Source organism: Cervus elaphus, chromosome 32 (assembly GCF_910594005.1).
Source record: "Cervus elaphus chromosome 32, mCerEla1.1, whole genome shotgun sequence".
In the NCBI taxonomy this organism is placed as follows: domain Eukaryota; kingdom Metazoa; phylum Chordata; class Mammalia; order Artiodactyla; family Cervidae; genus Cervus; species Cervus elaphus.
The window spans coordinates 33539515-33565328 of NC_057846.1; the positions used below are offsets into that span (position 1 = coordinate 33539515).

At 40.4% G+C, this 25814-nt stretch overlaps 1 protein-coding gene across 1 annotated transcript; it reads right to left on the reverse strand.

Annotated features, from left to right (window-relative positions):
- Positions 1-1658: 1658 nt before the first annotated feature.
- On the reverse strand, positions 1659-25789 carry SARAF (store-operated calcium entry associated regulatory factor). Its single transcript, XM_043893484.1, has 7 exons — positions 25644-25789; positions 20510-20930; positions 10925-11103; positions 6862-7279; positions 4873-5002; positions 3700-3851; positions 1659-2462 (listed from the first exon to the last, which is right to left on the reverse strand). The coding sequence occupies exons 2-7, from the start codon at positions 20610-20612 to the stop codon at positions 2437-2439; spliced, it is 1008 nt and encodes a 335-aa protein (XP_043749419.1). The 5' UTR covers positions 20613-20930; positions 25644-25789; the 3' UTR covers positions 1659-2436.
- Between the last annotated feature and the right edge of the window lie 25 nt (positions 25790-25814).

Here is a 25814-nt window from a genome sequence, read left to right on the forward strand (position 1 = left end):
GATCCTCTGGAGATGGGAATGGCTACCCACTCCAGTATTGTTGCCTGGAGAATTCCATGGACAGAGGAGCCTGATTAACTATAGTCCATGGGGTCGCAGAGTAGGGACACAACTGAGTGACTGATACTTTCACTTTTCTTTCATATATTTTTAAGTGAAGCCAAATGAGGTGTCTTATTTTTAAAAAGCTTGTCCTATTGGAACTCAAAAACCTTAGTCAATAGATGTTTCTGATGTTCTTGAACAGGTGTTCATTAATTTGAGGATATCTGGCCATTTAAGAATAGTGTGTGATTCTCCGCACACCCATCCCTTGTGACAGCCACAGCAGAACATGCCAGGAGGAGGCTCCAATCAACCAGAATCCCTGAGAAACTGTGATGAGCAGAAACCCCTACTTGTTTGATTTAAGCTAGTCGGACTTGGGAACTGTTTGTTACCGGTCCATCCTAAGGGATGTGAGCCATCAGCGTAGACTTAACTGAGTGACAGATGATGGTGACTTGAGCCTGAGTGGCAACAGTGAGAAAGATGAGACGTCATCCGAATGTGGATGTACTTTCTTGTATAGAAAAGAATTAAGTCCTATGTGACTGAAAACGGGAGACCAGTGTCTCGGGTTCTAATAGGTCAGAAACATCTTGTGTGAAAAAACTGTAATATAAGCAAGCCTTATATTCTGGTAGCAGGCCGGGAGAAGCTTATCTCCTTAATAGGTCTACAGCAGGTTTACAGCCCACAAAATATTCAGTCACTGCCCACTAACTTTGTATAGTGGAGCATTACTGCCCTCTAGTGATGAAAAGAAAAAAAGACTTTAGGAAAAGCTAGGCAGTGGCAACCAATGCTGCCAATATACATTTTGAAGTTTTAGATTCTCTGTGCCATGACAGGTGACTTCTTAGTTTTTGATTAGGAGATACCATGAGCCATTCTATGTCAGAAAAAATACAACCTGGCATTGCTTTCCGAAGTTATCCAATCCAAAATTTTCAAGGAAGCAAGAAGCCTGGAGGAAGTTTAAAAAAGCAAGAATCCTGAAATCCACTGGTTAAGGTACAATGACTACTGTAGATACAAAAATTAGTAGTAGGCCACCTGATGCAAAGAGGCGACTCATTAGAAAAGACCCCAATGCTGGGCAAGATTGAAGGCAGGAGGAGAAGGGGACGACAGAGGATGAGATGGTTGGATGGCATCGCCGACTCGATGGGCATGAGTTTGAGCAAGCTCTGGGAGTTGGTGATGGACAGGGAAGCCTGGCGTGCTGCCGTCCATGGGGTCACAAAGAGTCGGACATGACTGAGCAACTGAACAACAAAAAATAAGGGGAGTTTAACCTTTAAAAATTGTGAGTCACTATACTGTATATCAACTGTTATCTCAATAAAAGAAAAAAAAATTTTTTTTACTTAGTAGCATATGTAGTGATAATAACAACACAAATCTGTTCCTGTCTTCCACAGCAAAATAATGATGTTTAATGAGTATAACTGGGAATTCCTGAACTGAGGTTTTGTGTGTGACGGGTAGCTAAAGCAAGACTACCACAGGAAACTACTGTTTAGGGATAGAGGACTTCTGCATGAATCCCTTTTCCTTTGGGGAAAAAAGTAACACCAACTTGTGTCGAGGCTGATAGAAAGAACAAAACCCTGTTTTTATTTTTTCCGTCATTTTAATGTAAGATTGAAACACTGCTACACAACATTTGAGATTCCACAGAAAACTGCATGCTTCTGCTATTAGAAAACTTTGAAGCACTTGAACTTTCCTTCTTTAAAAAATGAACATGGAGGTTTCAAGCATTTTTGTCAGCACAGTCATTCATGACAACCTTCTAGATACTTATTTTCTACCTTTTCCTAAAAAAAGGTAATTCTCATTTACCAGAACCCCACCCACCACTGACAGATTCAAAGCTCCTGAGCTCAGAAGTGATCAAAACATACATGTAAGTATAATTAGCAGTCCAAAGCTTGGTTTAAATGTTTGGAGAACAGCAAACACTCAATGATACATACCAAATAGCTTATTATCATTTCTATGATATAATGAATCAACAACTAAAACCACCTAAAACTGCAAATTTCTGATTCAGTGTCTACTGGTATAAAGCCTTCATTCTTATTCTTACAGCATCACAGGTTTTAGAAATAACACAATACATTCTTAGCATTCCACAGGAGTCATCACTTTCAAATACAATACACATCTGCGTGTTACACAAACATACAGTTGTCTACATAAGCATTCTGTCATATGTCAACTCTTAGCCTCAAATAACAGAATACAGAAAGCCACACAGGACAAAACACCACAGAACTTTTGCATATTCCCTTTCCCCAGCTGTTAGTAGGGAGCACGTTTTATAAGAGAAAGTGATGAAACATCAGAACTTTTGCATCCAGTGTTTGACCCCAACTTTTAACTTTCTCATCGTCTTCTGGTTCCACCATATCCTAGAAGGAGAAGGAAAATTTCATATTAGTTTTCTGAAATGCACTAGAACTGCTTATAAAATGACAACAGTAATACACATTTACTGTCAGCAAATGAGTAAGAGATACGAGGGAAGAAGAGAAGCAGCTTGTGGCCCAGGGCTGTGCATGACACAGAGCATCTGCCCCGGCCCCCCAACAGCCCTTCCAGTCCTCCCATCAGCATCACAGTTGCTGTGAATAACTTTTAAGCAAGAAACCAAAGATGTGTTCTCTGGGGGCAGCCTGACATAGTACAGGCAATTCTCAAAGTCTAAGCCAAACAGCAGAAAGGCCACTGATGCCTAGGTCAGGCACTGCTGCCTCTCATGACTCCAGTGGTAAACAGAAGTAACCTGGGGGACGGTTATGGACTTTTGATGGTAAATGTTACCTAGTCAACACGCATGCGAGCACTCACACACAGACTAACACGTTACAAGACCACAAGTGTTTCCATCTGTCCTCATTCTTTTTCAGACTTTCCTGTAAGTTATTTGCTAATGTTTATGATTTTCTTCATTTAAGAAGAAAAATTTCTTTTCTAATTGATATATATGGTTTCTTACAATTCTTGTTTCCATGGAGAATGAGTTTTCTACTCTCCTAATTTCAAGAATTATTCACTGTTCTGTAACTTCTACTCTCTGCGAAGAGAAGAAAAATCCAACCCAGCAATCTATTACTGCTTCATCATCCACTACCCCCATTCTGCTAATTAGCTGGATGCTTAACCCCAAGTAATTTTTTTATATATATCTCATTTCTGCTTCTTTACAAAATTTCCTCTTAGCAACTGCAATAAACATATTTTTGACAATAATGTAAATGGAAGAATGGCTCAATACATTTTTATTGAGCTTTACTGAACTGAAATGTTCAGCCTTCTACCTAGAAAATTCCCACTTTAGAGCTTAAAGGACCCCTAGAGATTTAACAGAATTAAATATAGATGGATACCAATGTTCAGGAAGGTTTAACTTAAAACCCTGACTAGCAGTAGAAGGGAATCTCTAAACCAAATTCCTGTTTGAGTTTTAAAGAAGAGAAGTGGAAGCAAAGAATGAATCTGAATTGTACTTTTATCGCAATTAATTATGCAATTAATATTTCTGGCAGGTATACCACCTAAACCATAACTGCTAAATGTATAATCATCGTAAGGTCCAAATTACTTCTGTACTCTACTGAACATGAACTTACTGATTTTTGCTCTCACCTGATGCTGTTCTGGTTTTTGGCTCTGAGCTTGAACATGCTGAATAGCTTCCGGGGCCTCCCCGAAGTGGTGAGTAAGCCCGGCTATTCCACGTGCTGGTGTATGACGGAGGATAGGACGGGTACCACGAGTCTGAAAAGGGGGTTGCTGCTCTAGAAGGAAAAGAGCGGGGCAGGCATTTTCCTTGTGACTATGATTTTTAAATCCCTTCCTGTTCCTAAACTATCAGGAAACAATTTTTATCGAGTATTTTTTTCCATAGTGTTTCTGGTACATGAGGATTTGTTGTTGTTATTTAGTCGATAAGTTGTGTTCAACTCTTTGGTAAAGAATCTGCCTGCAATGCAGCAGAGTCCAGTTTGATTCCTGTGTCGGGAAGATCCCCTGGAGAAGGGATAGGCTACTCCAGTATTCTGGCCTGGAAAATTCCATGTACTATACAGTCCATGGGGTCGCAAAGAGTTGGACACGACTGAGCAACTTTCACTTCTCACTTTTTCACTTTGCGACCCCATGGACTGTAGTCCGCCAGGCCCCTCTGTCCGTGGGATTCTCCAGGCAGGAATACTGGAGTGGGTTGCCATGCCCTCCTCCAGGGGATCTTCCCAACCCAGCATCAAACCCACGTCTCCTGCACTGGAAGGTGGACTCCTTACCACTGAGCCACCAGGGAAGCCCATCATATGAGGATTAACATGAAATAAATATTGTTTTATATTTCTGCCCTTGTTATGGTCATTGCTATGAAGGATGAAAATGCCATGAACAAAGGCTCCTTTCTGAATTCACACTCAAATACAATATAAACTTAAACTACAGTTAACACTGAAGACATTTAAAAAAATGGGCCCCAAGCTGTTTCAACCCTTGCTTCTGTAATTCTCCAACTAACAAGAATACCAACTGTGCCCCAAATGCCGTGTTCTTTCCTGCCTTCTCAGACGTCAACATCTCTCTCCTATCTCATATCTGTAAGCATGATGAAAGGAAACAAGACATTTAACACTGGTTGAAGCACAGACAGCATTCCTTCCCCACCCCCAGAGAATCTGATTTAACAGGGTCCTGTCACCAGAATTTACTTCCTTAACAAATCTAGTCAAATTTACAAGACAAAGAAGCCGCTAAAGAAAGGCTGAATTGAAGAGGAGCTAAGATGAATGCAAAGCCTACCTGTTGCTGCCAAACAAATATCCTAATATCCCTCCGGTTCCCAAGCCAGTCCAGAACCCGGGTCCTGAACGTTCGTGCCCTTGCTGTCCGGTGAAAGCACTGCCAAAACCAGCAGTTGCACCATGTGGTCCTGGAAATAAAAATGATTTTCTTATGTATCCTCTCTTAAACAAATCATCGCCTACAAAACTAAAGGTAAAATATGACATTTCAATTGCTTCATGTGTATGATTTAATAATAATACTTTGGTCTCAACTTATAAACAAGTTATATTCAAAAAATGTACTCAAAAATCATTCTTATAACTAAGGAGTGCCTCCCTTTCCCACACACATGGAGGACGAGGGATGTGTTTCAGGATAGTGGAAGGAGCTTTCTTCCTGAAAGGTCACATCCACCCTGCTCCAGATCAGCTACTGGAAGACGACCACACGTGTCAGTTACTTCCCTTCTACCTCCTGAGCATCTCCAGAGGCGCCAGGTGAGAGCCGCACCTGAGTGTCAAGCGGAGGATCCAAGTGGAGGGTATTTGTTAGTTGGGAAGTCAGGTCTTTAAAGAGACCCAAAAAATACCATCTGTTCAGAGGAAGGTTTTCTTAAACTGCTGTGTGATATACATAAAAGAAGGCACGAATCCTACGTGTACAGCTCTTACAGATAATCCCGTGTGTAATACATTTGCATGTTCTACCCATGCGTGTAACCACCCCCCACATCAGTAAAACCTTTCCAGCACCCAGAGTCCCTCATGACAACTCCCACGCCAAAGAGAAGCCGACTCTGACTTCTCCCACTACACTTTGGTTTTACCCTGTCTTGAACTTTTTATAAACAGAATCATACAGAGACATTCTTCTGTGTCTGCTATATATTATGTCCATGAGAGTCGAACTTCACCACTGCATGTATCAGTTTTGTTTTCGTTTTTTCTAAATTTTTCTATAGTATTCTAATGTGTGAGGGAAAACAAAAAAAATTTGTCTCATCCTAATGTATACAGACATTCTATTTCCAGTTTTTGGCTGCTATGAATAAACTGCCCCGAGCATGCCTGTGCACATCTTTCTGTGCACACGTGTGCATTTCCCTTAGGTGTGCATCTCGGAATGAAACTGCTGGGTCACTGGGTGACGTGTGTCTAGTTTCAATAGATACTGACAGTTTTCCATAGTGTTTTATCATTTTAACCTCTTCCAGCAAGTTCCAGTTAACTACATCCTTGCCATTATTTGGTAGTCTGCGCTTTTAATGTCAGCCATTATGATTAAATGGTAGTTAATTAAGAGCTCGGGTTTTAATCTGCATTTTCCGGAAGATGAATGATGCTAAGCACCTTTTCAAATTTTTACTGGACATCTGGATATCTTCTTTTACTATTAAAAAAAAAAAAGTGTTCAAATCCTCTGTCCACTAAAAAAATTCAGTTGTCTGTCTTTTCTCTATATGGGAGTTCTTTATTGTAGACAAACGTCCTCTGTTGGAAATACGTTTTACAGATACCTTCTCCCAGTCTGTGGCCTGCCTTTTCACTCTCTTAAAGTTGTTTTTAGATGACTAGACATTCTTAATTTAATCTAACTTACCCATCTTTTCTTTTTGGCTGGTATTTTTTGTACTCAAAGACATTTTTGCCTATTGTGACAAATATTTTCCTATGTTTCCTTCTGGAAACCTAATTGTTGTACCTTTTATGTTGAACTCTGTAATATTTAATGAATAAAATTTTGTGTATGGTATGAAACAGAGTTCAAGGTTATTACCAAATCTAAACAAGTCTGACTAGGTAATTTATAATTTAATCACACATCCTTAAAATAGTAATCACAATTGACTTAAAAGAGAAAACCAAAGCAGTAAAAAAAGTCAAAAGTAAAAAATAAGAAGACAAATCTGCTTTGGTTTCCCAATGTGAGCATTTTTCTACTTCAGAAACCCGCACAGGTTTCTGACTTCTGACTTACTCACTGCCATTGCCTAGGAAAACATACCTGTGAACTCAGACTTAAAGCCTGCAGGAGGAGGCCCGGCTGAGTTGGTGAATCTCTGATAACGATCGGAATATGGAGGATACTCAGAATATGGTGGAGGTGACTCATGACCATCACTGAGGAAGAATTTATAAACTCCAAAGGCAATAGCAAGCAGCACCACGATGGTAACCACTCCACTGAGGTTACAAGACTCTGGGGAGTACAACTTATTATAATAGTTAGAGAATGAGTTAAAGCCATGCTCTTTTCCAGACTCTCTCAATTTCTTCAGGCCAAGTTCCGTGTAATCTAACTGATACTCCAAGCCACAGGAACCTCTAAGTACATACTGGTCTTCAGAGGATTCATAGCCTTCGCAGCTCACCACGGTTTTTCCAAATTTGTATGCGACATCTAAATCGGTCTTACATTCCCACTGTGACAAAAAAGTAGAAATAGGTTATTAGAATCATAAGATTTTTTTTTCACTCAATATACATTATTTCGGCTGTATGAGTGAGTGAAAGCCTCTCAGTCGTGTCCGACTCTTTGAGACCCCATGGACTTCTCCATGGACCCCCTGGACTTCTCCAGGAGAGAATACTGGAGTGGGCAGCCTTTCCCTTCTTCAGGGGATCGCCCCAACCCAGGGATCAAACCCAGGTCTCCTGCATTGCAGGCGGATTCTTGACCAGTTGAGTCACAAGGGAAGCCCAAGAATACTGGAGTGGGTAGCCTATTCCTTCTCCAGCAGATCTTCCCGACCCAGGAATCAAACCAGGGTCTCCTGCATTGCAGGCAGATTCTTTACCAACTGAGCTATCAGGGAAGCCCAAACAATAAAATGAAGCAAGGGAATGATAAGCAAAATTCAGAATGAGTGTTTCTGTGCTGGGGGAGGGCAAACTAGGAGCTTCAGAGATATTGGTGATGTTCACGTTCTACTAAAGCTAGGTGGTGGGTACAGGAGTGCTCATTTATTACTATTCCTTATTTCTTACATATAAATGTGAAGAATTCTTTTGTACATATTAAGCCTTCCCTAATTTACAAATTTTAAGCAAATTTTTTAAAATGTCAACTTTTTAATCACTGTTGTTGAAGCAACTTTCTTTAAAAATAGAGGTTTTTTAAAAACATTTAAGGTTCAAAAATCAGCATCATATATGAGTACCTGGTAGCTCCATACAGCATTAGAGATAGTATATAATCTTCTGAGAAAAACTTTCCATACAAATTCTACAAAAACCATGAACTACCATTCCCAAGGTCCAATCCAAGAAGCAATGTGCTTAAAGCTTTTTCTAAAGATACTTAGAAAAACACAAAAAGAATCTATGTTAGCCTCAAATTTTCCAGCTTAAAAAAAAAGTCCAGGCGTAGTTTGAATTTTCTAACTATTTTCAGCTGAATGCTTCTCTAACAACTTTTTTAAAAACAGAAGCTAAAATAGATCTGCTTGGTTCTGTTGCTTTTCTCTTTTTTGGACAATATCTTCCTCTCTCAGACTTCAGGTACACTGTAACAGCTTTATTCATATACAATTCACATACTAGACATTCACCCGTCTCATTGGTCTGTGGTCTGTTCCCAGAGCTGTGCAGCCATCACCACAACCGATTCTGGAATGTTCTCATCACCCCCAAGAGAAACCTCATCTCCACGAGCAGTCACTCCATTTCCCTGCCAGTCTCCCAACTTTAGGCAACCACCAATCTGTCTGCAAGGATTCCCCTATTCTGAACATATCACATAAATGGAAATATACAGTATGTGGTCCTATGTGACTAGCTTCTTTCATTGGCAGAATGTTTTTAAGGTTCACACATGTAGCATGAATCAGCACTTCATTCCTTTTTGTGGCTCAGAAATCTTCCCTCGTATGGAAACACCCCATTTTGTTTATTCGTTCATCACCGAGGGACGCTGGGCTGCTCCTGCTTCTTGGCTTTTCTGTGAAAAACGCTGCTGCAAACATTTAGTATGTGGACACAAACGTGTGGACACACGTTTCCGGTTCTCTTGGGTGAACACCTACGAGTGGAATGACTGGGGCATACATGTTTTAAACTTTTGAGAAACTGCCAGTTTTTCTAAGTGGCTATTCCAGTTCACATTCCCAACAGCAGTGTATGAGCTTCTCACATCCTCACTGACATTTGTTATTGCGTCTTTTTGATGGCAGGCATCCTGTTGGGTATGAACTGGTATTTTACTGAGGTTTTAACTTCTATTTCCTTGAGAGCTAATGATGTGGAACATTTTTTTTCCACATGTTTATTGACCATCTGTATATCTTCTTTAGAGAAATGTCTAGTTAAATGCCTTATCCACTTTTAAATCTGGTTATCTATCTTCTGAGTTGTAACAGCTCTTCACATACTCTGGACACAAGTTCCTAATCAGATGTATGACTGCAAAAGCTTTCTCCTTTTGTGTACATCCTTTTCACTTTCTGGAAGACTAAAAGTTTTTAATTTGGATAATATAATATGTAATTTTTCTATTGTGCAGTTGCTACCACTACTCCATTTTTTAAATAATTTCATTTGAAGGAAGATTTAAAAGCTTGTTGATTTAGGTAAATAAGACAAACTCAATCTCTATTGGTATTTCATGTTAACTGTCATTTCCTTAATAGTATATACTAGAAGTGATTTAGGTAAATAAGACAAACTCAATCTCTATTGGTATTTCATGTTAACTGTCATTTCCTTAATAGTATATACTAGAAGTGATTTAGGTAAATAAGACAAACTCAATCTCTATTGGTATTTCATGTTAACTGTCACTTCCTTAATAGTATATACTAGAAGTGGCTTTTAATTATTATATTTAAACTCTCAGAGTTAAAAAAAAAAAAAAAACTCTCAGAGTTAAACGAGGCTCTCTCCCGCTACTAAACATAAATCAATGTATGATGGCATCTAGATTTCTTTGCTCTGCCATTCACTCCCTTCTCTATCTCTTCAGCTCTAAAAATCTTATCATTCCTTACTAACACAGCACATCACAGTTTTCCTCTTGAAGTCTTTCCCAATCCCCCCAACAACACATAACTTTACAATGCTTTGTTGGCACCTAGATGTAACGTGAGTGCTTGGCTCATCTTTTCTACCAGGAAGAGAGGTTCTCGGGCGCTGTGACTCCATCGCTCATTTTTGTACTATACTATTTAATATACGTTGAGTGAATGATTTTGCTGATAGTATCTTTTTTCCATCAAGACTGAAAAGTAATACAAAAGTAATTTCAGCTTTAACCTGAAGATCCCATGGTTCAGTTAGCAAGACTATGAAAATGTATTGTGAAACAAGTATCACCAAGCAAATAAGAACTTTCTCCCTGAATTGCATAAACTTGGTTAAAGATTATACCAAATAAGACTATCACTCTGATGGAACAGTAAATTGTCAACACAAGTTTCTTGCAAGATGACCAACCACCTTAGGTCCTTTTTGAAAGCAGGTATGATACAAAGTAGAAATCTAATAGTACTGATTTAAACTGAATTCAGTTAATAAAATCTATTCCATTTCTAAAGGATAGTAAATTTTGGAACTTCAAGGAGATGGTCGAGCCTAAGAACAAAATACCTGAGACTTAAAGACAATAAACAGAGGCCAATGAAATGTTTTCATTCAGAACCATCCTCAGTTCAAAAACAACTTTAAAATAAACATTTGAAGCATAATAGCGACACATGTAACCCCACTACTTACAATCTACAATGCCTTAATAATCATCGTTATTTTCTAAGGGTAGGTTAATGACAGAAAAATAACAACCAGAAGAAATCTTCCCCCCACCCCCCAAGTATATGAAAAGTTTTAAGAACTTACTAATGTCTTAGAAAAAAGTTATAACATAAAAATTACAATGAATATCTCCAGGCTTTAAAAGCAATCCTTTCCTTTCGGAGAAGCTTTTTTCCAGAGAATGGATGACTGATTTATATTTATATAGTTGAGCATAACCTTAGATTTTCTACATGTGCTTGCCCAAAATACTGAACAACGTCTCAATAAACAGTTTTCTGAAAAAAATTCAATTTAGACTGGCATCGACATAACAATATTACCTGTACATCGTAACCATCCCAGCCTCTGTTCTGACACTGTATGACTTTAGGGGTGTAAGAGTCACATCCAGCTGTACCTCCCACGCATTTCAGCTGCGGGATGGGATCCAACCTCCGGGAAGTGGTATAGCGGTCATAGTAGAGGGTGAGAGCTTTTATGTCCCGCAACAATATTCTGTCTGAAACAGTAAGAACACAGATAAACAGACGGTAACTATTTTGTCCTATAAAAAAGAATCGTTCTAGTCAAACCCTTGTGGTAGGAAATACTTTCAAAAGTCAGAGTCCTGCCTTTTGAGGATGACCACGGAAGAGTAGACGAAGGAGTTTCCCAAATCCCAAAGCCATCACAACAACCTTCAGGTCTTTCGCACAAAATTCAGAAAGTCACACCTCTGAGGCCTCCCTTCATTTTAGGATGGATGCCCCCCTAAACGGCTTCTATACTGTAAGTTCTACTTAATTTTTGCAAATCAGAGGCAAAAGTACATTACCCTGAAATGCTGTACTACTGTATGACAACATCGATGGTTAATTTAAAAAGCAAAAAATATACACAAATGCTCCTGGAGCATATTTAATGACTTGAATGTCTGTCAAGAGGTAAATGGTTTAATACAATTTTGGCCTAGTCCCAAAATCTACGGCAGTTAAAATGAGTGAACTAGAATTCGTGTATCACAATAGAAACAGTAAAAACATCTCAAGCAAAATGCATGCTGTAGAATGTTTAGCAGGACAGCTTTACATGAACCTTGAAAACTGGCCACACAGCACTCCTTACTGTTAAAGTTGATACATGTATATAATAATGTATGAGAACCACACAGGACTGACTAAATAGAGTATCTCTGAGGAGAGAGGGAGATAAGAGACTTTAGCTCTCTAATGTTCTATTACTTTGCAGGTGGGAAGAGACTTGCTGCAAATACAGTAAAATGTGAAGATTCAATAAAACTGGGTGGTGAGGATATGGGATTTTCACTGTATACTTCTGTGTGCTTAAATATTTTAAATATTTCAAAATTTTAAAAAGTTAGAAACAGTTACATTATCTTACAAGTTAAAAACCACACTGACAAAGCAGTTTAAAAAGAAGACATCAAAACAAGGAAATTAAGTCCAGCACTGATGTACATGAATTAGTTCTGAAGTGTTACTAGACAATGAAAAATCTTCCTACTTATCATCTTTGGATTATGATGGAAGATACTGTGGATTGGTTCACTCAACATCCATTTTTCCCTCAAACTGGTGGTACTTCTTGCAAAGCTAAAAGACTCCTAAAACCTCTTAAAGCTACAGTTCCCGAAAGTGATCTCAGTTCTGGCAACTGGGGGGACTCAAGCAAGACCCAGAGGGCAGAGCCTCAACTCAGACCACGCTCGGGCTAGCAGGCAGCTATGGGGCTCAGGGTTTTTTTGACACTGTCCACTACCCCATAATTAGCTTTGTGGATGCCAGGAGGCTTGATGGAAGTACCTATTGATCACTGCTACAGATGAAGCAGGCATCACTTTCTACCATTTTGTTAGCACGCAATTCCCTATATCAACCTGTCAAATTGGCAGAATGTGCTGCCTCTCAAATTCCACTGAAAGTACAATAAACGAACTGTCTTGATGATGTGAATAAACAAGGTGAGGCAAAACAGGAAAGGAAATGGCAACAGAATTCTAGAAGGTGAAAGCAGACGGACTAGTGAAAGTCACTCAGTCGTGTCCAACTCTTTGCCACCCCATGACTATATATAGCCCATGGAATTCTCCAGGCATGAATACTGGAGTGGGTAGCCTTTCCCTTCTTCAGGGGATCTTCCCAACCCTGGAATCGAACCCAGGTCTCCCGCATCGCAGGCGGATTCTCTACCAGCTGAGCCACCAGGGAAGCCCAAGAATTCTGGAGTGGGTCATCTATCCCTTCTCCAGCGGATCTTCTCAACCCAGGAATCAAACTGGAGTCTCCTGCATTGCAGGTAGATTCTTTACCAGCTGAGCTACCAGGGAAGCCCCGGACTAGCCGTTAGTCCTAAGTATAAGTCAAATGCCAAACGAGCAGGTGGGAAAACTGAGAACCAACCCGACACACACAATGGAATCCTTAAAAGGAACGGGAAATGGCAGTTCTTGAATAGCAGTCCACGGAAAGTACTCTTGAATAGCAGCCCGTGGAACCTTGAGACGAAGCTACATCCCTAGATAGTTTCCCCAAGTCGTGTATAGTTGTGAAATATACATATGTATTTTATAGTTTTTTAAAGTCTAAAAGTAACTCGTTTTCCCTTTAAAATAAGAGATCCACTCTTCCTCCAACTTGGTACTTCTATGATAACCAAAACTAGCAGCCTGGTAAGTAGCTTCTTGCTCACACAAACAGATACATATGCAGAGGCTGTTTTGATTCTTGTTTATTTTTATAAAATTGAATCATACAGTGCACATGAGTCTTCACATGATTTTCCACCTAATCATAGATATTCTCTGACATCAGCAAATACATATCCTATTTATATTTACCAAAAATAGCTTAATTAATTAGACTAAGCTGAGAATTATTGGCCATATTCTCTTAACAAAACTAAAAATAATATAAAATAATAACATATAAAACAATAGTAAAAAGACAGCCAAAAACCAGTATCAAAAGAAAGGAAAACTGGACCATAGCTAACAAAATATATATGTAATTAAACTTATGTGGTGGTTTAGTCACCAAGTTGTGTCCGACTCTTTGTGACCCCATGGACTATAGCCCACCAGGCTCCTCTGTCCATGGGATTCTCCACGCCAGAATACTGGAGTGGGCTGCCATTCCCTTCTCCAGGGGATCGTCCCCACCCAGAGATCGAACCTGGGTCTCCTGCATTGCAGGCAGATTCTTTACCAATTGAATTATCAGGGAAGCCCCAATTAAACCTATAGTAATAAAAACACTACCACAGGATTAGGAAAATTGATCATCCTGTGCACAATGTATAAAAATTAATCCCTGATGGTTAAACACTCACCATAAAACATACAACCAATTAAAAATACTGGAAGAAAGCCCAACAGAATATGTTTATGATCCTGGGATTAGAAAGATCTTAAGACACCAAAAGCAAGACGGACCAGTAAGACAGAGACTGTACTTCGCAAATCATGTTCAATCTATGAAAACCCAAGAATCCATAATAACACTCAGAGAGAAAGCCAAAAACTCATTTGTCTATACTTAAAGTGGCTACCAATCAATCACCTCCTTTGAAAATGAGTAATTAAGGATTTTAAATTAAATGTTTATCCTGACTCTCTAGCCAGAACTATAATCTGAAACAGTAGATAATCTCAACTTTACTGAAGAATATCAGTCAATAAAAGCAGAGGAAAGTAATAGGAAAATCATCATTTTACAACCCACTAAAGAACAGATTCAGATTCGGACTAATTAGTTTTAAAATCATTAAGCAAATGGATATCGGTATGGTGCCAAGTAACACTATAGGAGTGCTTTCTAGTCACAAGAGGGGGGAAATGTAACTTCACAAAGGAGAAACAGAGCCACTGTAATCCACTTGTCAAACTTAGCACTGCCGAAGGTAGAACAGAGCGTATTACACCATCTCCAGTGATGTAACCTCCCAAAGTATTTAATACGAATCTAATCAATCCCTTGAACCTAGCATTCAGTTTACTAGCTAAATCAATGCCATGAGAAAACAGAATCTAGAGGGTAGGATATTCTGAAGGACAACTGGCCCAATCCCTTCAGCAAAGCAGAGGCATGAAAAAAAGAGACCCTTCTATATTTTCAAAAGACTTAAGGGATAATTCAATCACACGCAATGCATGGTCCTAGACAGGGCCCAGGTTTGAACAAACTAGTTAAGACATTTTAGGGACAACTGTGGTATCTAAATATGAAATAAGTAATCAACTGGTATTAAGAAATTAGGCTTAATTTCCTTAGATGTAATGTTATTTTTACTATATAGGGAAAAGTTCATTTTAAAAAGGTTTATACTGAAGGATTTACTTATGGCCTGTAATTGATATTAAAATATTTCATCATTTTAAAAAAGAGAGGGTTGAAAGAAAAGAGAAATAAGATTAATAATTTTCCATCAAAACTTAAAGATACTTTCCCCAGAATTCCTCCAGTAGATTGACAAGATCACTTAGTGTCAAGAGATTCAAGTAAAATAAGTATTTGACTTTTCCAGTATGTATATGGAGAAAGACAAGGAGAAGAAAGAAGAGAACAGCTTTTGATAATCATCAAACACTGTCTGTCATGTTTTGTACAGAGAGTAAAAGAAATAACATTTTATTTAGAGCTGTTGAACCTACAAAATCCAAGAGAACTTTCCAAAAGACAACTCTGTTATATTAGGAGAATTTGACAAGACGGTTGGATATTTTGTCAGGTTTCCAAAAGACCAAAGCTCTTCTTATAACTGTAATGTCTAATTACAGATGAAAATTTAAAGCCTATCTCAAATTACTGACAAATTACTATATTTTTATATGACAAATTACATATATATACTATATATGTGTGTATAATTGCTATATACATCCATAAAATATCTAGAAACAAACTTAAGGTCAATATGTGATCTATATAAGAAAAATATATATATAAATAAAACCTAAATAAATTTAAGGCACTTGCAACCAAGAACCCAACTGGGCTTCCTTGGAACTAGAAAGAAATTATGTTAAAGGCTTTTGGGAAAATTAATGTCTATAAATAGTCAAAAAATTTTCTGAAAAAGAATACATTGCTTAAATAAGCTAAAAGGATAGACTATACAGTACAAGGAAATAGAGCCATTATTTTGTAACAACTTTAAATGGAAAACAATCTTAAAAAAAATACCAAACATATGTTGACACCTAAAAACAAACATTGTCAGTCAATACATCAATTAAAAAAAAAGAAGGCATTGCTTTACCAAGTGATAAAGCTTACTATAAAATTAAAATAAGCAAAATGGTATGAACAGTAACAGAAACAGACTAGTGAATCGTGAAACAAAAGAAAGTCTAGAAATAAATCCAGATATACGTGGAAATTCAATACAAGATAAAGTGGGCTTTTTAATTCAGTAGAAAAAGGATGCCTTCTTTAATAAATGTTTTGTCATAACTGACTATACAATTAGAATAGAACCCACCTACAGAAAGAGAGACAGAAATTTTCACTCAGTCGTGTCCAACTCTTTGTGATCCCACTGTAGCCCACCAGGATCTTTGTCTATGGAATTCTCCAGGCAAGGATACCAGAGTGGGTTGCCATTCCCTTCTCCAGGGGATCTTCCTGACCCAGGGACTGAACCCAGGTCTCCTACATTGCAGGCAGACTCTTTACCATTTGAGCCATCAGGGAAGCCCCAGAATAAAATCCACCTAAGACTATATAAAAACTTAATTCCATGTGAGCCAAAGATCTAAATTTCCCAGAGCTACACTAAAATAAACTATTGTATATTAAACCCATACTACCTCCTACTAAATAAAAAATTGTAACAATGAAAATGTTCAATGGTTTAAAAAATCAGAAAGTATTACCAAACTAAATAATAGGAATAATAAACTTGACTTTGTTGCACAAGGGTTGAGATAATGCAGAGAACACTGAACTAAATTCCCACCACCAGCTTGCAATATGACTTTGGCCATGTCACTTTACTTACCTGTATAGAAATTACCAGTAAAGAAAGATAAGATTAACCAAAAAACTGGCTGTGAAGCTTAGATATGATTTACTAAAATTATCTAACAGAGTTCTTGACACATAATAGGAGATCAAGTATAAAAAATATTAGCGTTCCCAGGTGGCACTAGTGGTAAAAAAAAAAAAAAAAAAACAAACCTCTCCTGCCAACGCAGGAGACTTAAGAGACCCAGCAGGTTCGATCCTCGGGTTGGGAGGATCCCCTGGAGGAGGGCACAGCAACCCACTCGAGCATTCCTGCCTGGAAAATCCCCATGAACAGAGGAGCCTGGCAGGCTGCAGTCCATAGGGTGGCACAGAGTGGACAAGACTGAAGCAACTTAGCACGCACACACATCCCTATGGGTTTTCATCACCATAAACTCCACAGCATCTTTCCTCCTAGAGATCCTAAACGCCGCTACGTTTTGTGTCCCCCAAAATTCGTATGTGAAGCCCTAATCCCCAAGAGATGGCATTTGGAGACAGGGCCTTTGAGGGGCAATAAGTTTTATATGAGGTCATGAGTACTGAGCCCCAATGATGGGATCGGTGCCCTTCTAAGAATAGAAAGAGACCAGAGCTCCCATCTCCCCACCCCCGCTCTGTAATGTGAGAATGTTAACAAGACAGCCATCTGCAGAGCAGGACGAGGGGCTTCACCAGACACCAAATATGCTGGCACATTTATCTTGGACTTCTCAGCCTCCAGAATTTGAGGAATAAAAGCTGCTTACCACCCAGTCTATGGTATTTTGTTACAGAAGTTTCAACTAAGACAAGGTCTAAGAACAAAATGCTCACAACCTTACTCCACATCAGTCAAGGGTCACACAGAGTTCCCTGAAATCCAGACTCACAAATCGAAATTTACTCACAGGAGGTCTCAAGCTTAAGGTGAATAAAACCCCAAACCTGATTCTCCCACAATCCCACATCTCAGGAAATGGTAATTCCATCCTTCTAGCCACTCAGACCAAAAACCTTTTAGTCATCTTTGTCTTTTCTCTTCCTTCCACCCCTATGTCTAATCCAGCAGAATTATCTTGTCATTTCTACATTCAAAACAAGTGAGAAGCCAACCATTCTCATCAACTCTACGGCTTCTCCCGTGGCCCAAACCATCACCTCTCTTGAAACTTCACTGGCCTCCCAGCTTCCCCCCGACCCTCACCCACTATGGTCTGTTTTCCAAGGAGCAGACAGAATGAGCCTCTAAAATACTGGTCATATTAAATATATATATAAATACACATTCACACATATACACGCACATATGTGTGTTGTGTGTCCTGTTCTTTGTGACCCCATGGATTGTAGCCCACCAGGCTCCACTGTTCATGGGGATTCTCCAGGCAAGAATACTTAAGTGGATTGCCATGCCCTCCTCCAGGGGATCTTCCCAACCCAGGGATGGAACCTAGGTCTTCCACATTGCAGGAAGATTCTTTATCCTCTGAGACACCAGGAAGCCCATGAAGAATGGAGTGGGTAGCCTAACCCTTCTCCGGGGGATCCTCCTGACACAACCAGATAGAATAGAGTAGGATAAAATAAAATACAGGTCACAGCACATCTGTCCATTCAGATTTCTCATTAATTATCACCTTAAATGTGACTTCTTCCCTGACTAATGTATATTTTGAAACTCCCTGCTTCTACCTACACACTCTGTTCTCCGTATCCTATTTTTATCAATGTCCACACCACTATTGAGGCTTCCCCAGTGGTGCTAGTGGTAAAGAACTTGCCTGCCAATGCAGGTGATGCAAGTTCGATGCCTTGGGTCAGGAAGATCCCAGGAGAAGGAAGTGGCAACCCACTCCAGTATTCTTGCCTGGAAAATTCCACAGACAGAGGAGCCTGGGGGTCTACAGTCCATGGGGTTGCAGAGTCAGACACGACTGAGCAACTGAGTACACATATTTAAATAGTACCACTATTTACAATACAACACGATTTTTTACCTGATTTGTTTATTGTCTATTTCTCAACAGATGTAAACTCCTTCAGGGCAAAACACTGTTTGTTCACTGCTATGTATCCAACACCCAGAAGAATAACAAATACAAAGTAGCTCAATAAATAATTTTGAAAAATTTTAGGTACTCTCTTTAGAACTGGTACAATTTTTCTTTTCTGGGCATATTATTGCTTTGTTTTAGCTAAGGACAAAGTAAGTACATTCAAAGTCAAACAAAAGATAAACAGTTCCTCAAAAGAAAGTTAAGGCCAAGTAGTTAAGACTGTGTTTACTCTGAAAATATTTCAGTGCCTTTTGTTCCAGAACAATAGTTTTATAGAGCAGGCAGACTAAGAGCTACCAGGAAGCAGTTCACCATTGATTTAAATGTGGTTCCTGTTTTTCATTCCCTTGACTCATCTGTAAACCTCACTTCTTTATTTAAGAAAGGTTGAAGGTTCAACTAATTAATGTTTTAATCCAGTTTATAAATTATAAATCTGATCAAAGTCTCCTATCTATATAAAACTTTCTAGAAATACATATGTAAAATGTATAGACATTTAAATCCAACTTGACTTTTTAGTAAAACATCAACATCAAAAGAGTAGTCAAAGTCAAGTATTTACAATAACACCTCCTCTTTTTAGCATTTAAAAATAGTAATAAGAAGCTAAGAAAATAAATCTGTCCCTGAAGTTCAAAACACAGTCATTTCCTATCAGCAAATCACTACAGCAATACTGGTACACTTCCCATGCTTTAATACTCCGCAAAGCAAAAATGATGTTTTCATTGTTTGAAAATCACTTTTTACATCACTCCAATTTAACAGCATGCACCACTAATAGGAAAGACTGTGTGTATATATACACACATACATTATTAATTATATGGAATATTACGGTTCCCATAAAACGTCATTAGAAAATTCAAATAACACAGTGATATAAAATAATTTTCTTAAAAATCACTTATTATGTACCATCACCAAAATATAATATATATATTTTTTAATTCAGTGAGAAAAGCTGATGTAACGCAATGGACTTCACTGTAATAGTCAGAAGCAGCAGCATGAGTTGCGCTCACATAAACAGCACAGTCTATGTCTCTGCTAACCTTGAGAGCCCCCTGGACAGCAAGGATATCAAATCAATCCATCCTAAAAGAAATCAACCCTGATTATTCACTGGAAGGACTGATGCTGAAGCTGAAGCTGAAGCTCCAATACTCTGGCCACCTGATGCAAAGAGCCGACTCATTGAAAAAGACCCTGATGCTGGGAAAGACTGAAGGCAGAAGGAGAAGGGGCAACAGAGGATAAGATGGTCGGATGCAACATCGACTCAATGGACATGAGCTTGAGCAAACTCAGGGAGATGGAAGAACAGGGAAGCCTGGCGTGCTGCAGTCCATGGGGTCACAAAGAGTCAGACACGACTGGGCGACTAAACAACAACAACAACAACAACAATCTACCTCCAATGTCTGCAGCCTGTCCGCTAAATGTGACTCAGACACTGCGGGTGCTGTGGCAACCGCCAGGTATAGCAACAGGCAGCCAAGACAAATGCCAGCGACGATGACGTCAGGGAGTCTTGACAACAAAGCAGGACGCGCAGGCGAGGGTCGAGCTTGCCACCCAGACTCGGGGGACAGGGGCTGTCGCCCGAGAAAGGAGAGGGTGGGCCAATTCCGGGCGTCCAGGGAGGGGAGAAGGAAATGGTAACCAAGCCAGGATCGACCCGCCCCGCCCACTCCCCATAGTCCACCCGTCCGGGAGGACGTCGGGGAAGCGCACGCGCGACAGGCAGGAGGACGGAAACGAGAAACTACGGCAGAAGGGCTCAAAGGGCGGCGAGCGGAGATGATCCTCCACTGGCTGAAGGCAGCGGGAAGGGGGGAGTGTGGGCGGCACTCACCGCGCTCGTCCCAGCACCGGGCTGTGCCCACGACCAGCAGGAGCAAAAGGAGGCTGGACGGAGCGCAGCGCCCGGTCGTTGCCAGCCCGCCGGCCGCCGCCATGGCGCTGAGCGAAGATGGCGCGCGGCAGCCGGGCACTCGCGGGCCAGAGCCGGGGCTGCAGGTGTCCACCCGCCGCTACGCACTGACGCCGGTGGCTCGGGCCGCCGACAAACGAAGGTCTGCCGCAGAGCCGCTGCCGCAAGACGGTCCGTGCGCCACTCTGACGTCACTACCGCTGCGCCGCGTGTGGGGACCAGAGTGGTCACCGTTGTGGGCGGGGCGTGGGCGGGGCGCCGTCATTGGGGCGGAGCCAAGGGCGGCCGCACAGGCTGTGAGCTGGGCTGAGGGCCGGCCACCTGAGGGTTCAACGCGAAGGTGCTGTGGTTGAAGAATGAAACCATTATTAGGCAAAGTCTTTGTGCTCTGCTATGCTTAATCGCTCAGTCGTGTCCGACTCTTTTCGAGTCTCTTTTGACTGTAGCCTGCGAGGTTTCTCTGTCCGTGGGGATTCTTCAAGCAAGAATACTGGAGTGGGTTGTCATGCCCTCCTCCAGGGGATCTTCCCAATCCAGGGATCAAACCCAGGTCTCCCGCATTACAGGCGGATTCTTTACCGTCTGAGCCACCAGGGAAGCCCAAGAATACGGGAGTGGGTAGCTCATCCCTTCTCCAGGAGATCTTCCCTATCTGGGAATGGAACCCGGGTCTCCTGCATGGCAGGCGGATTCTTTTACCAGCTGAGCTACTAGGGAAGCCCCAGGCAAAGTCTAACTGTAGTCAATTATGTATTTATAAAACCTCAATAACCTTCCCGACAGACGTTACTGTGTCTTACTCAACTTTATATCTTCAGCCCCTAGCATGGTATCTGGCGCAAGATTTGTGTTCCATTAAGTGTTAGTCGCACAGTCCGACTCTAAGACATCATTCAGTGGCTCAGTCGTGTCCAACTCTTTGCGACCCCATGGACTTCAGCACACCATGCTTATCTGTCCACCACCAACTCCCAGAGCTTGCTCAACCTCATGTCTATCAAGTCGGTGATGCCATCTAACCATTCAATCCTCCGTCATCCCTTTCTCCTCCTGCCTTCAATCTTTCCCAGAATCAGGGTCTTTTACAGTGAGTGCGACCCCATTACTGTTTGCTAAATACAGAGTGGATTTGAGACAGAGGTGGCGTGGAAATATAGTTTGGTTTCCGAAGCTCAGAACTTTTACATATTTCCTTCTACGTAGAGGCAGTGGCAATTTACAAGATATTTGGAGGAGAAACTACCACCTAAATAAAGAACCAGCCAGAGAAAACAGTTATGTGCATAGGCGTTATCTTTGAGGTTTGAGAGGCCTGGGTTTCTCTCCATTCATTCATTCCTTCAACAAACATAGGTTGAGTGCCTAATATGTATCTGGTGCTGTTTTAGGCTTAGAGGATACAGACAAGGTCCCTGTTCTCATAGAGTTTACACTGATAAGAAACAGGACAAAAGGAAATAATAAATTAATAAACAAAGATAACAGTGATAGTGCATTGATGAAAATAAAACAGTAATGCAATAGAGACTGGGGCTTCTCTGGTGGCTCAGCAGTAAAGAATCTGCCTGCCAATACAGGAGCCCCAGGTTCACTCCCTAGGTCAGGAAGATCCCCTGGAGGAGGACATGGCAACCCACTCCAGTATTCTTGCCTGGGAAATCCCATGGACAGAGGAGCATGGCAGGCTACAGTCCATGGGGTCACAAAAGAGTCGGACACTTAACAACAGCAATAGAGACCTAGGAGGCAACTTCAGGGAGAGCCTTGCTGAGGAAGTGATTTTGAAGCTTTGAGACGGGAATGATGAGAAAATGCAAATATCAGGGAACAGCCTTTACCATATGGGGAATGGCAGATGCAAAAGCCCTAGCTTTGTGTTTTGAGGCACATCCTTCACTAATTTGATGAGTACCTTTCTATATTTAGCACCTACTAGTATCTAACAGTACCTGCAAGGCAGCGTTCTAGGCACTGGGGATATACAGTGAATAAAACAAAACTTGGAGGTTGGGAGAGGCAAACAAAGGCAGTGCAACTGAAGGAAAGTAGGTTTGGGAAAGAAAGGAACGAGAGGAGGCATAACAATGGTAGCATGGCGTAGGACCAAGCAGGACTGGAATAAAGATAACAGAGAATTCTAGTCTCCACATATTAGGCTTTTTTTGGGGGGATGGGGGTGAAGTAGAAAAGGACAGCTTTATTGCTTTGTCAGAAAAGGGGGACACAGCGAGCTCATGCCCTTAGAATCATCTGTCTCTCCACATGGTAGCTTTGAGGTGACTGTTAGGAACCCAGATAGACATGTTAAATAGACACTTGGACAGACAAGTCTAAATTTCCAAGCTAAGGTGAACTTTGTATTTATATTACCAAAATGAAAACAGTATTTAATGTCATAGGAAGAGATACAATTCATAGGGAGAGAATTTCGATATAGCAAAGACAGAGCGAAAGTGTGTTAGTCTCCACACAACTCTTTGCCATCCCATGGACTGTAGTCTGCCAGGCTCCTCTATCCATGGAATTGTCCAGGCAAGAATACTGCAGTGCAGTGCCATTCCCTTGTCCAGGGGAATCTTCCCAGCCCAGGGATTGAACCGGGGTCCCCTACATTTCAGGCAGATTACTTCCTCTGTGAGCCACCAGGGAAGCCCAACAAAGACACAGGCCCAGGACCAAATTAAGAGAATACGAACATTTGAACTTCTAGCATAAGATCCTGGAAAGAATCTGAAAAGCGATCTCTGGTGAGGTATAAGAAACAAACAGGAGAGTAGTGGTATGGTAGTTGAGAAAAAGAATGGTCACCAGTGTCCACTGTTGTTGAAAGGCTGGATCAAAAAGTGACCTTTGGATTTTGCAATGTAGAGGCCACTAATTACCCTAAAAGAATTTCTGTTATTTGAGGTCCCATCATTGGCCACATACACTTTTAGACAGTAGTAAACAAAACATAAAGGACTGACCTAATTTACATTCTAGTGGGAGAGACAGCCAACAAATAATATAGTTCAGATAAATAATAAGTGCCTTCAAGAAGGAAACAAGGTAATATGACGTGAAATGCTAAAATAAAGAGGATGTCCAGGAAAGGTTCTGAAGAGTTTTCATTCAAGCTGAGAGCTATATGATAAAAGGCAGTTTTTAAAAACATCTCTGATTCATAGCAATAGCAATATATGAAATCAATTTGGACCTTGATTCAAATAAACTATAAGAGACACTTATGCTCATAAGTGGAAATGTAAGCACTGACTAGATATATAACAATATTAAAGAATTATTGTTTAGGTGTGATAAATGTTCTGTAGTTTTGTTAAGAATCATTTTCAAAACATACTGAGCTATTAAAATCATATCTGGAATTTTCTTCAAAATAACCAAAATAACGTTGGGAAAAATACTATGGGAGGTAAAGGAAAGTGAATGTGAATATAGATAAAACAACATTGTGTGTTAACTGTTGAAGGTAGCTGATGGTACATGGGAGTTCATTAGACACTTCTGATTACTTATTATTTTATTACTTTTTTATATATTAAATTTTTTCTACAACAAAATATTTTTTTAAAACTTCTCTGAGATGTCTCTGACTTGATCTGTAAGAGTTAAGAATTCCAAGCTTACAAAAGTGTAGAGAGGATTAAATTAGATCAGTGTTTAAAGCAACAGATAAGTGTTTATAGCAGCTGCTCGATAAAAAATAGCTCTCTTCCTCTCATCCCCATCTTCGCAAGTTGATTTTGGAAGATAGGAAACTATCTGAATGAAAAGTTTTTGAAACTATAAATTTATGTAAGAATATTTAAAGGACATTTAAAGGATGTAATATTAATGCCTGAAGTGAAATGAAGTGTGGAAGTCACTCGGTCGTGTCCAACTCTTTGTGACCCCATGGACTGTAGCATGCCAGGCTCCTCTGTCCATGTAATTCTCCAGGCAAGAATACTGGAGAGGGTAGCCGTTCTCTCCTCCAGGGGATCTTCCCACCCAGGGATCGAACCCAGGCCTCGGCATTGCAGGCAGATTCTTTACCATCTGAGCCACCAGGGAAGCCCTATTAATGCTTAGGATTCACTTGGAAAACTGATGAGAAGAAAACTCCTGACATTCCACCTTCTTCAGACAATTATTTTCAAGCTTTGCATAGGAAATCTTTGGGAAGCTGGTTAAAATTTCAGATTTCTGGGCTCTGTCCACAAAAGTTCTGAGCCAGAATGTCTGGAGTGGAACTTAGGAATGTGCATTTTTAAGAAGCATCCCAAAGAATTCTGTTTTAAGTGGTCTTTGAAATACATTTGGAAATACTGTTTTTAAGGTCTCAACTGACTCTAAACAACATCTGTTGTCCAAAAAAATAGTCCTTAGGGTAGCGCTTTTTTTTTTTTTTTAAGCTGGAAACACTGGATCTCATGGAAAAAATCAGAGCATATTCACTTAGGATTTCCTCATGACCACGGATGCAAAAGAATATAGACCCCTCTAATCTGAAGAATAATCCCAGTTGCCCACTAATGTCATGGAGAACAAATGTCTGCAATGCCCAACCCTTTTGTATTCACAAAAGCAAATTAGGGAAGATGCACTTTACTCAGCCACCAGGGCTTGTGCCCCAAAAGGATTCCTAAATGTGCTCTTTCCCTTCCCCACCCCTGCAAACACTATCTTCTCCCCAGGATGGCTTTTCCCTTTTCTCTCCTACTTATGCACCTGTCCATCCTGCTGTTGTCCCTCAGGGAAATAGTTATCTGACGGATCTAAATCATACTTTCATTGGACTAGTTATCCACTTTCCTAGCAATTGTCCTTGTTGTTATTTTACACCTTTTCGTGTTTGTCTCACTAAACTGCAAGTTCCTTGAGGACAGAAACTGTATCTAGTTTTTAATCACTTCATACTTGGTAAATGTTCAATCGATTTGCAGGACGACTTAACTAAATGTATTTGTACCTCTGCTTTCTCCTTTTTTCCTAGCCCTAGTCAAAACCGACTCTCACAGACTCCCAAGAGCTCGAATTTGTATTAAATCCCGTTTGTATTTGTATTAAATCCCACCTGTTACTGGGTTCCGCCGCTCCTACTTCGGGAGGTGGGTCTCACCAGAACCCCGGTTCCGTGTCAGAAAGTGAGAAGCCAAGTGCAGGCCACCCAACTGGCCTTCCAGCTCCTTTATTACCAGATGGAGCGGAGAGAGAAGTGGGTGCGCTCTGAAGAAAGCTAAAGAAT

Excerpts from the sequence above, each read along its gene's own strand:
- SARAF (XM_043893484.1), bottom strand. The coding sequence starts at position 20,612 with ATGGCGGCGGCCGGCGGGCTGGCAACGACCGGGCGCTGCGCTCCGTCC. Across the intron at positions 11,104-20,509 it reads CCGGTGCTGGGACGAGCGCG|ACAGAATATTGTTGCGGGAC; the intron begins GTGAGTGCCGCC and ends TTACTGTTTCAG. Across the intron at positions 3,852-4,872 it reads TATTTGTTTGGCAGCAACAG|AGCAGCAACCCCCTTTTCAG; the intron begins GTAGGCTTTGCA and ends TTTTCCTTCTAG.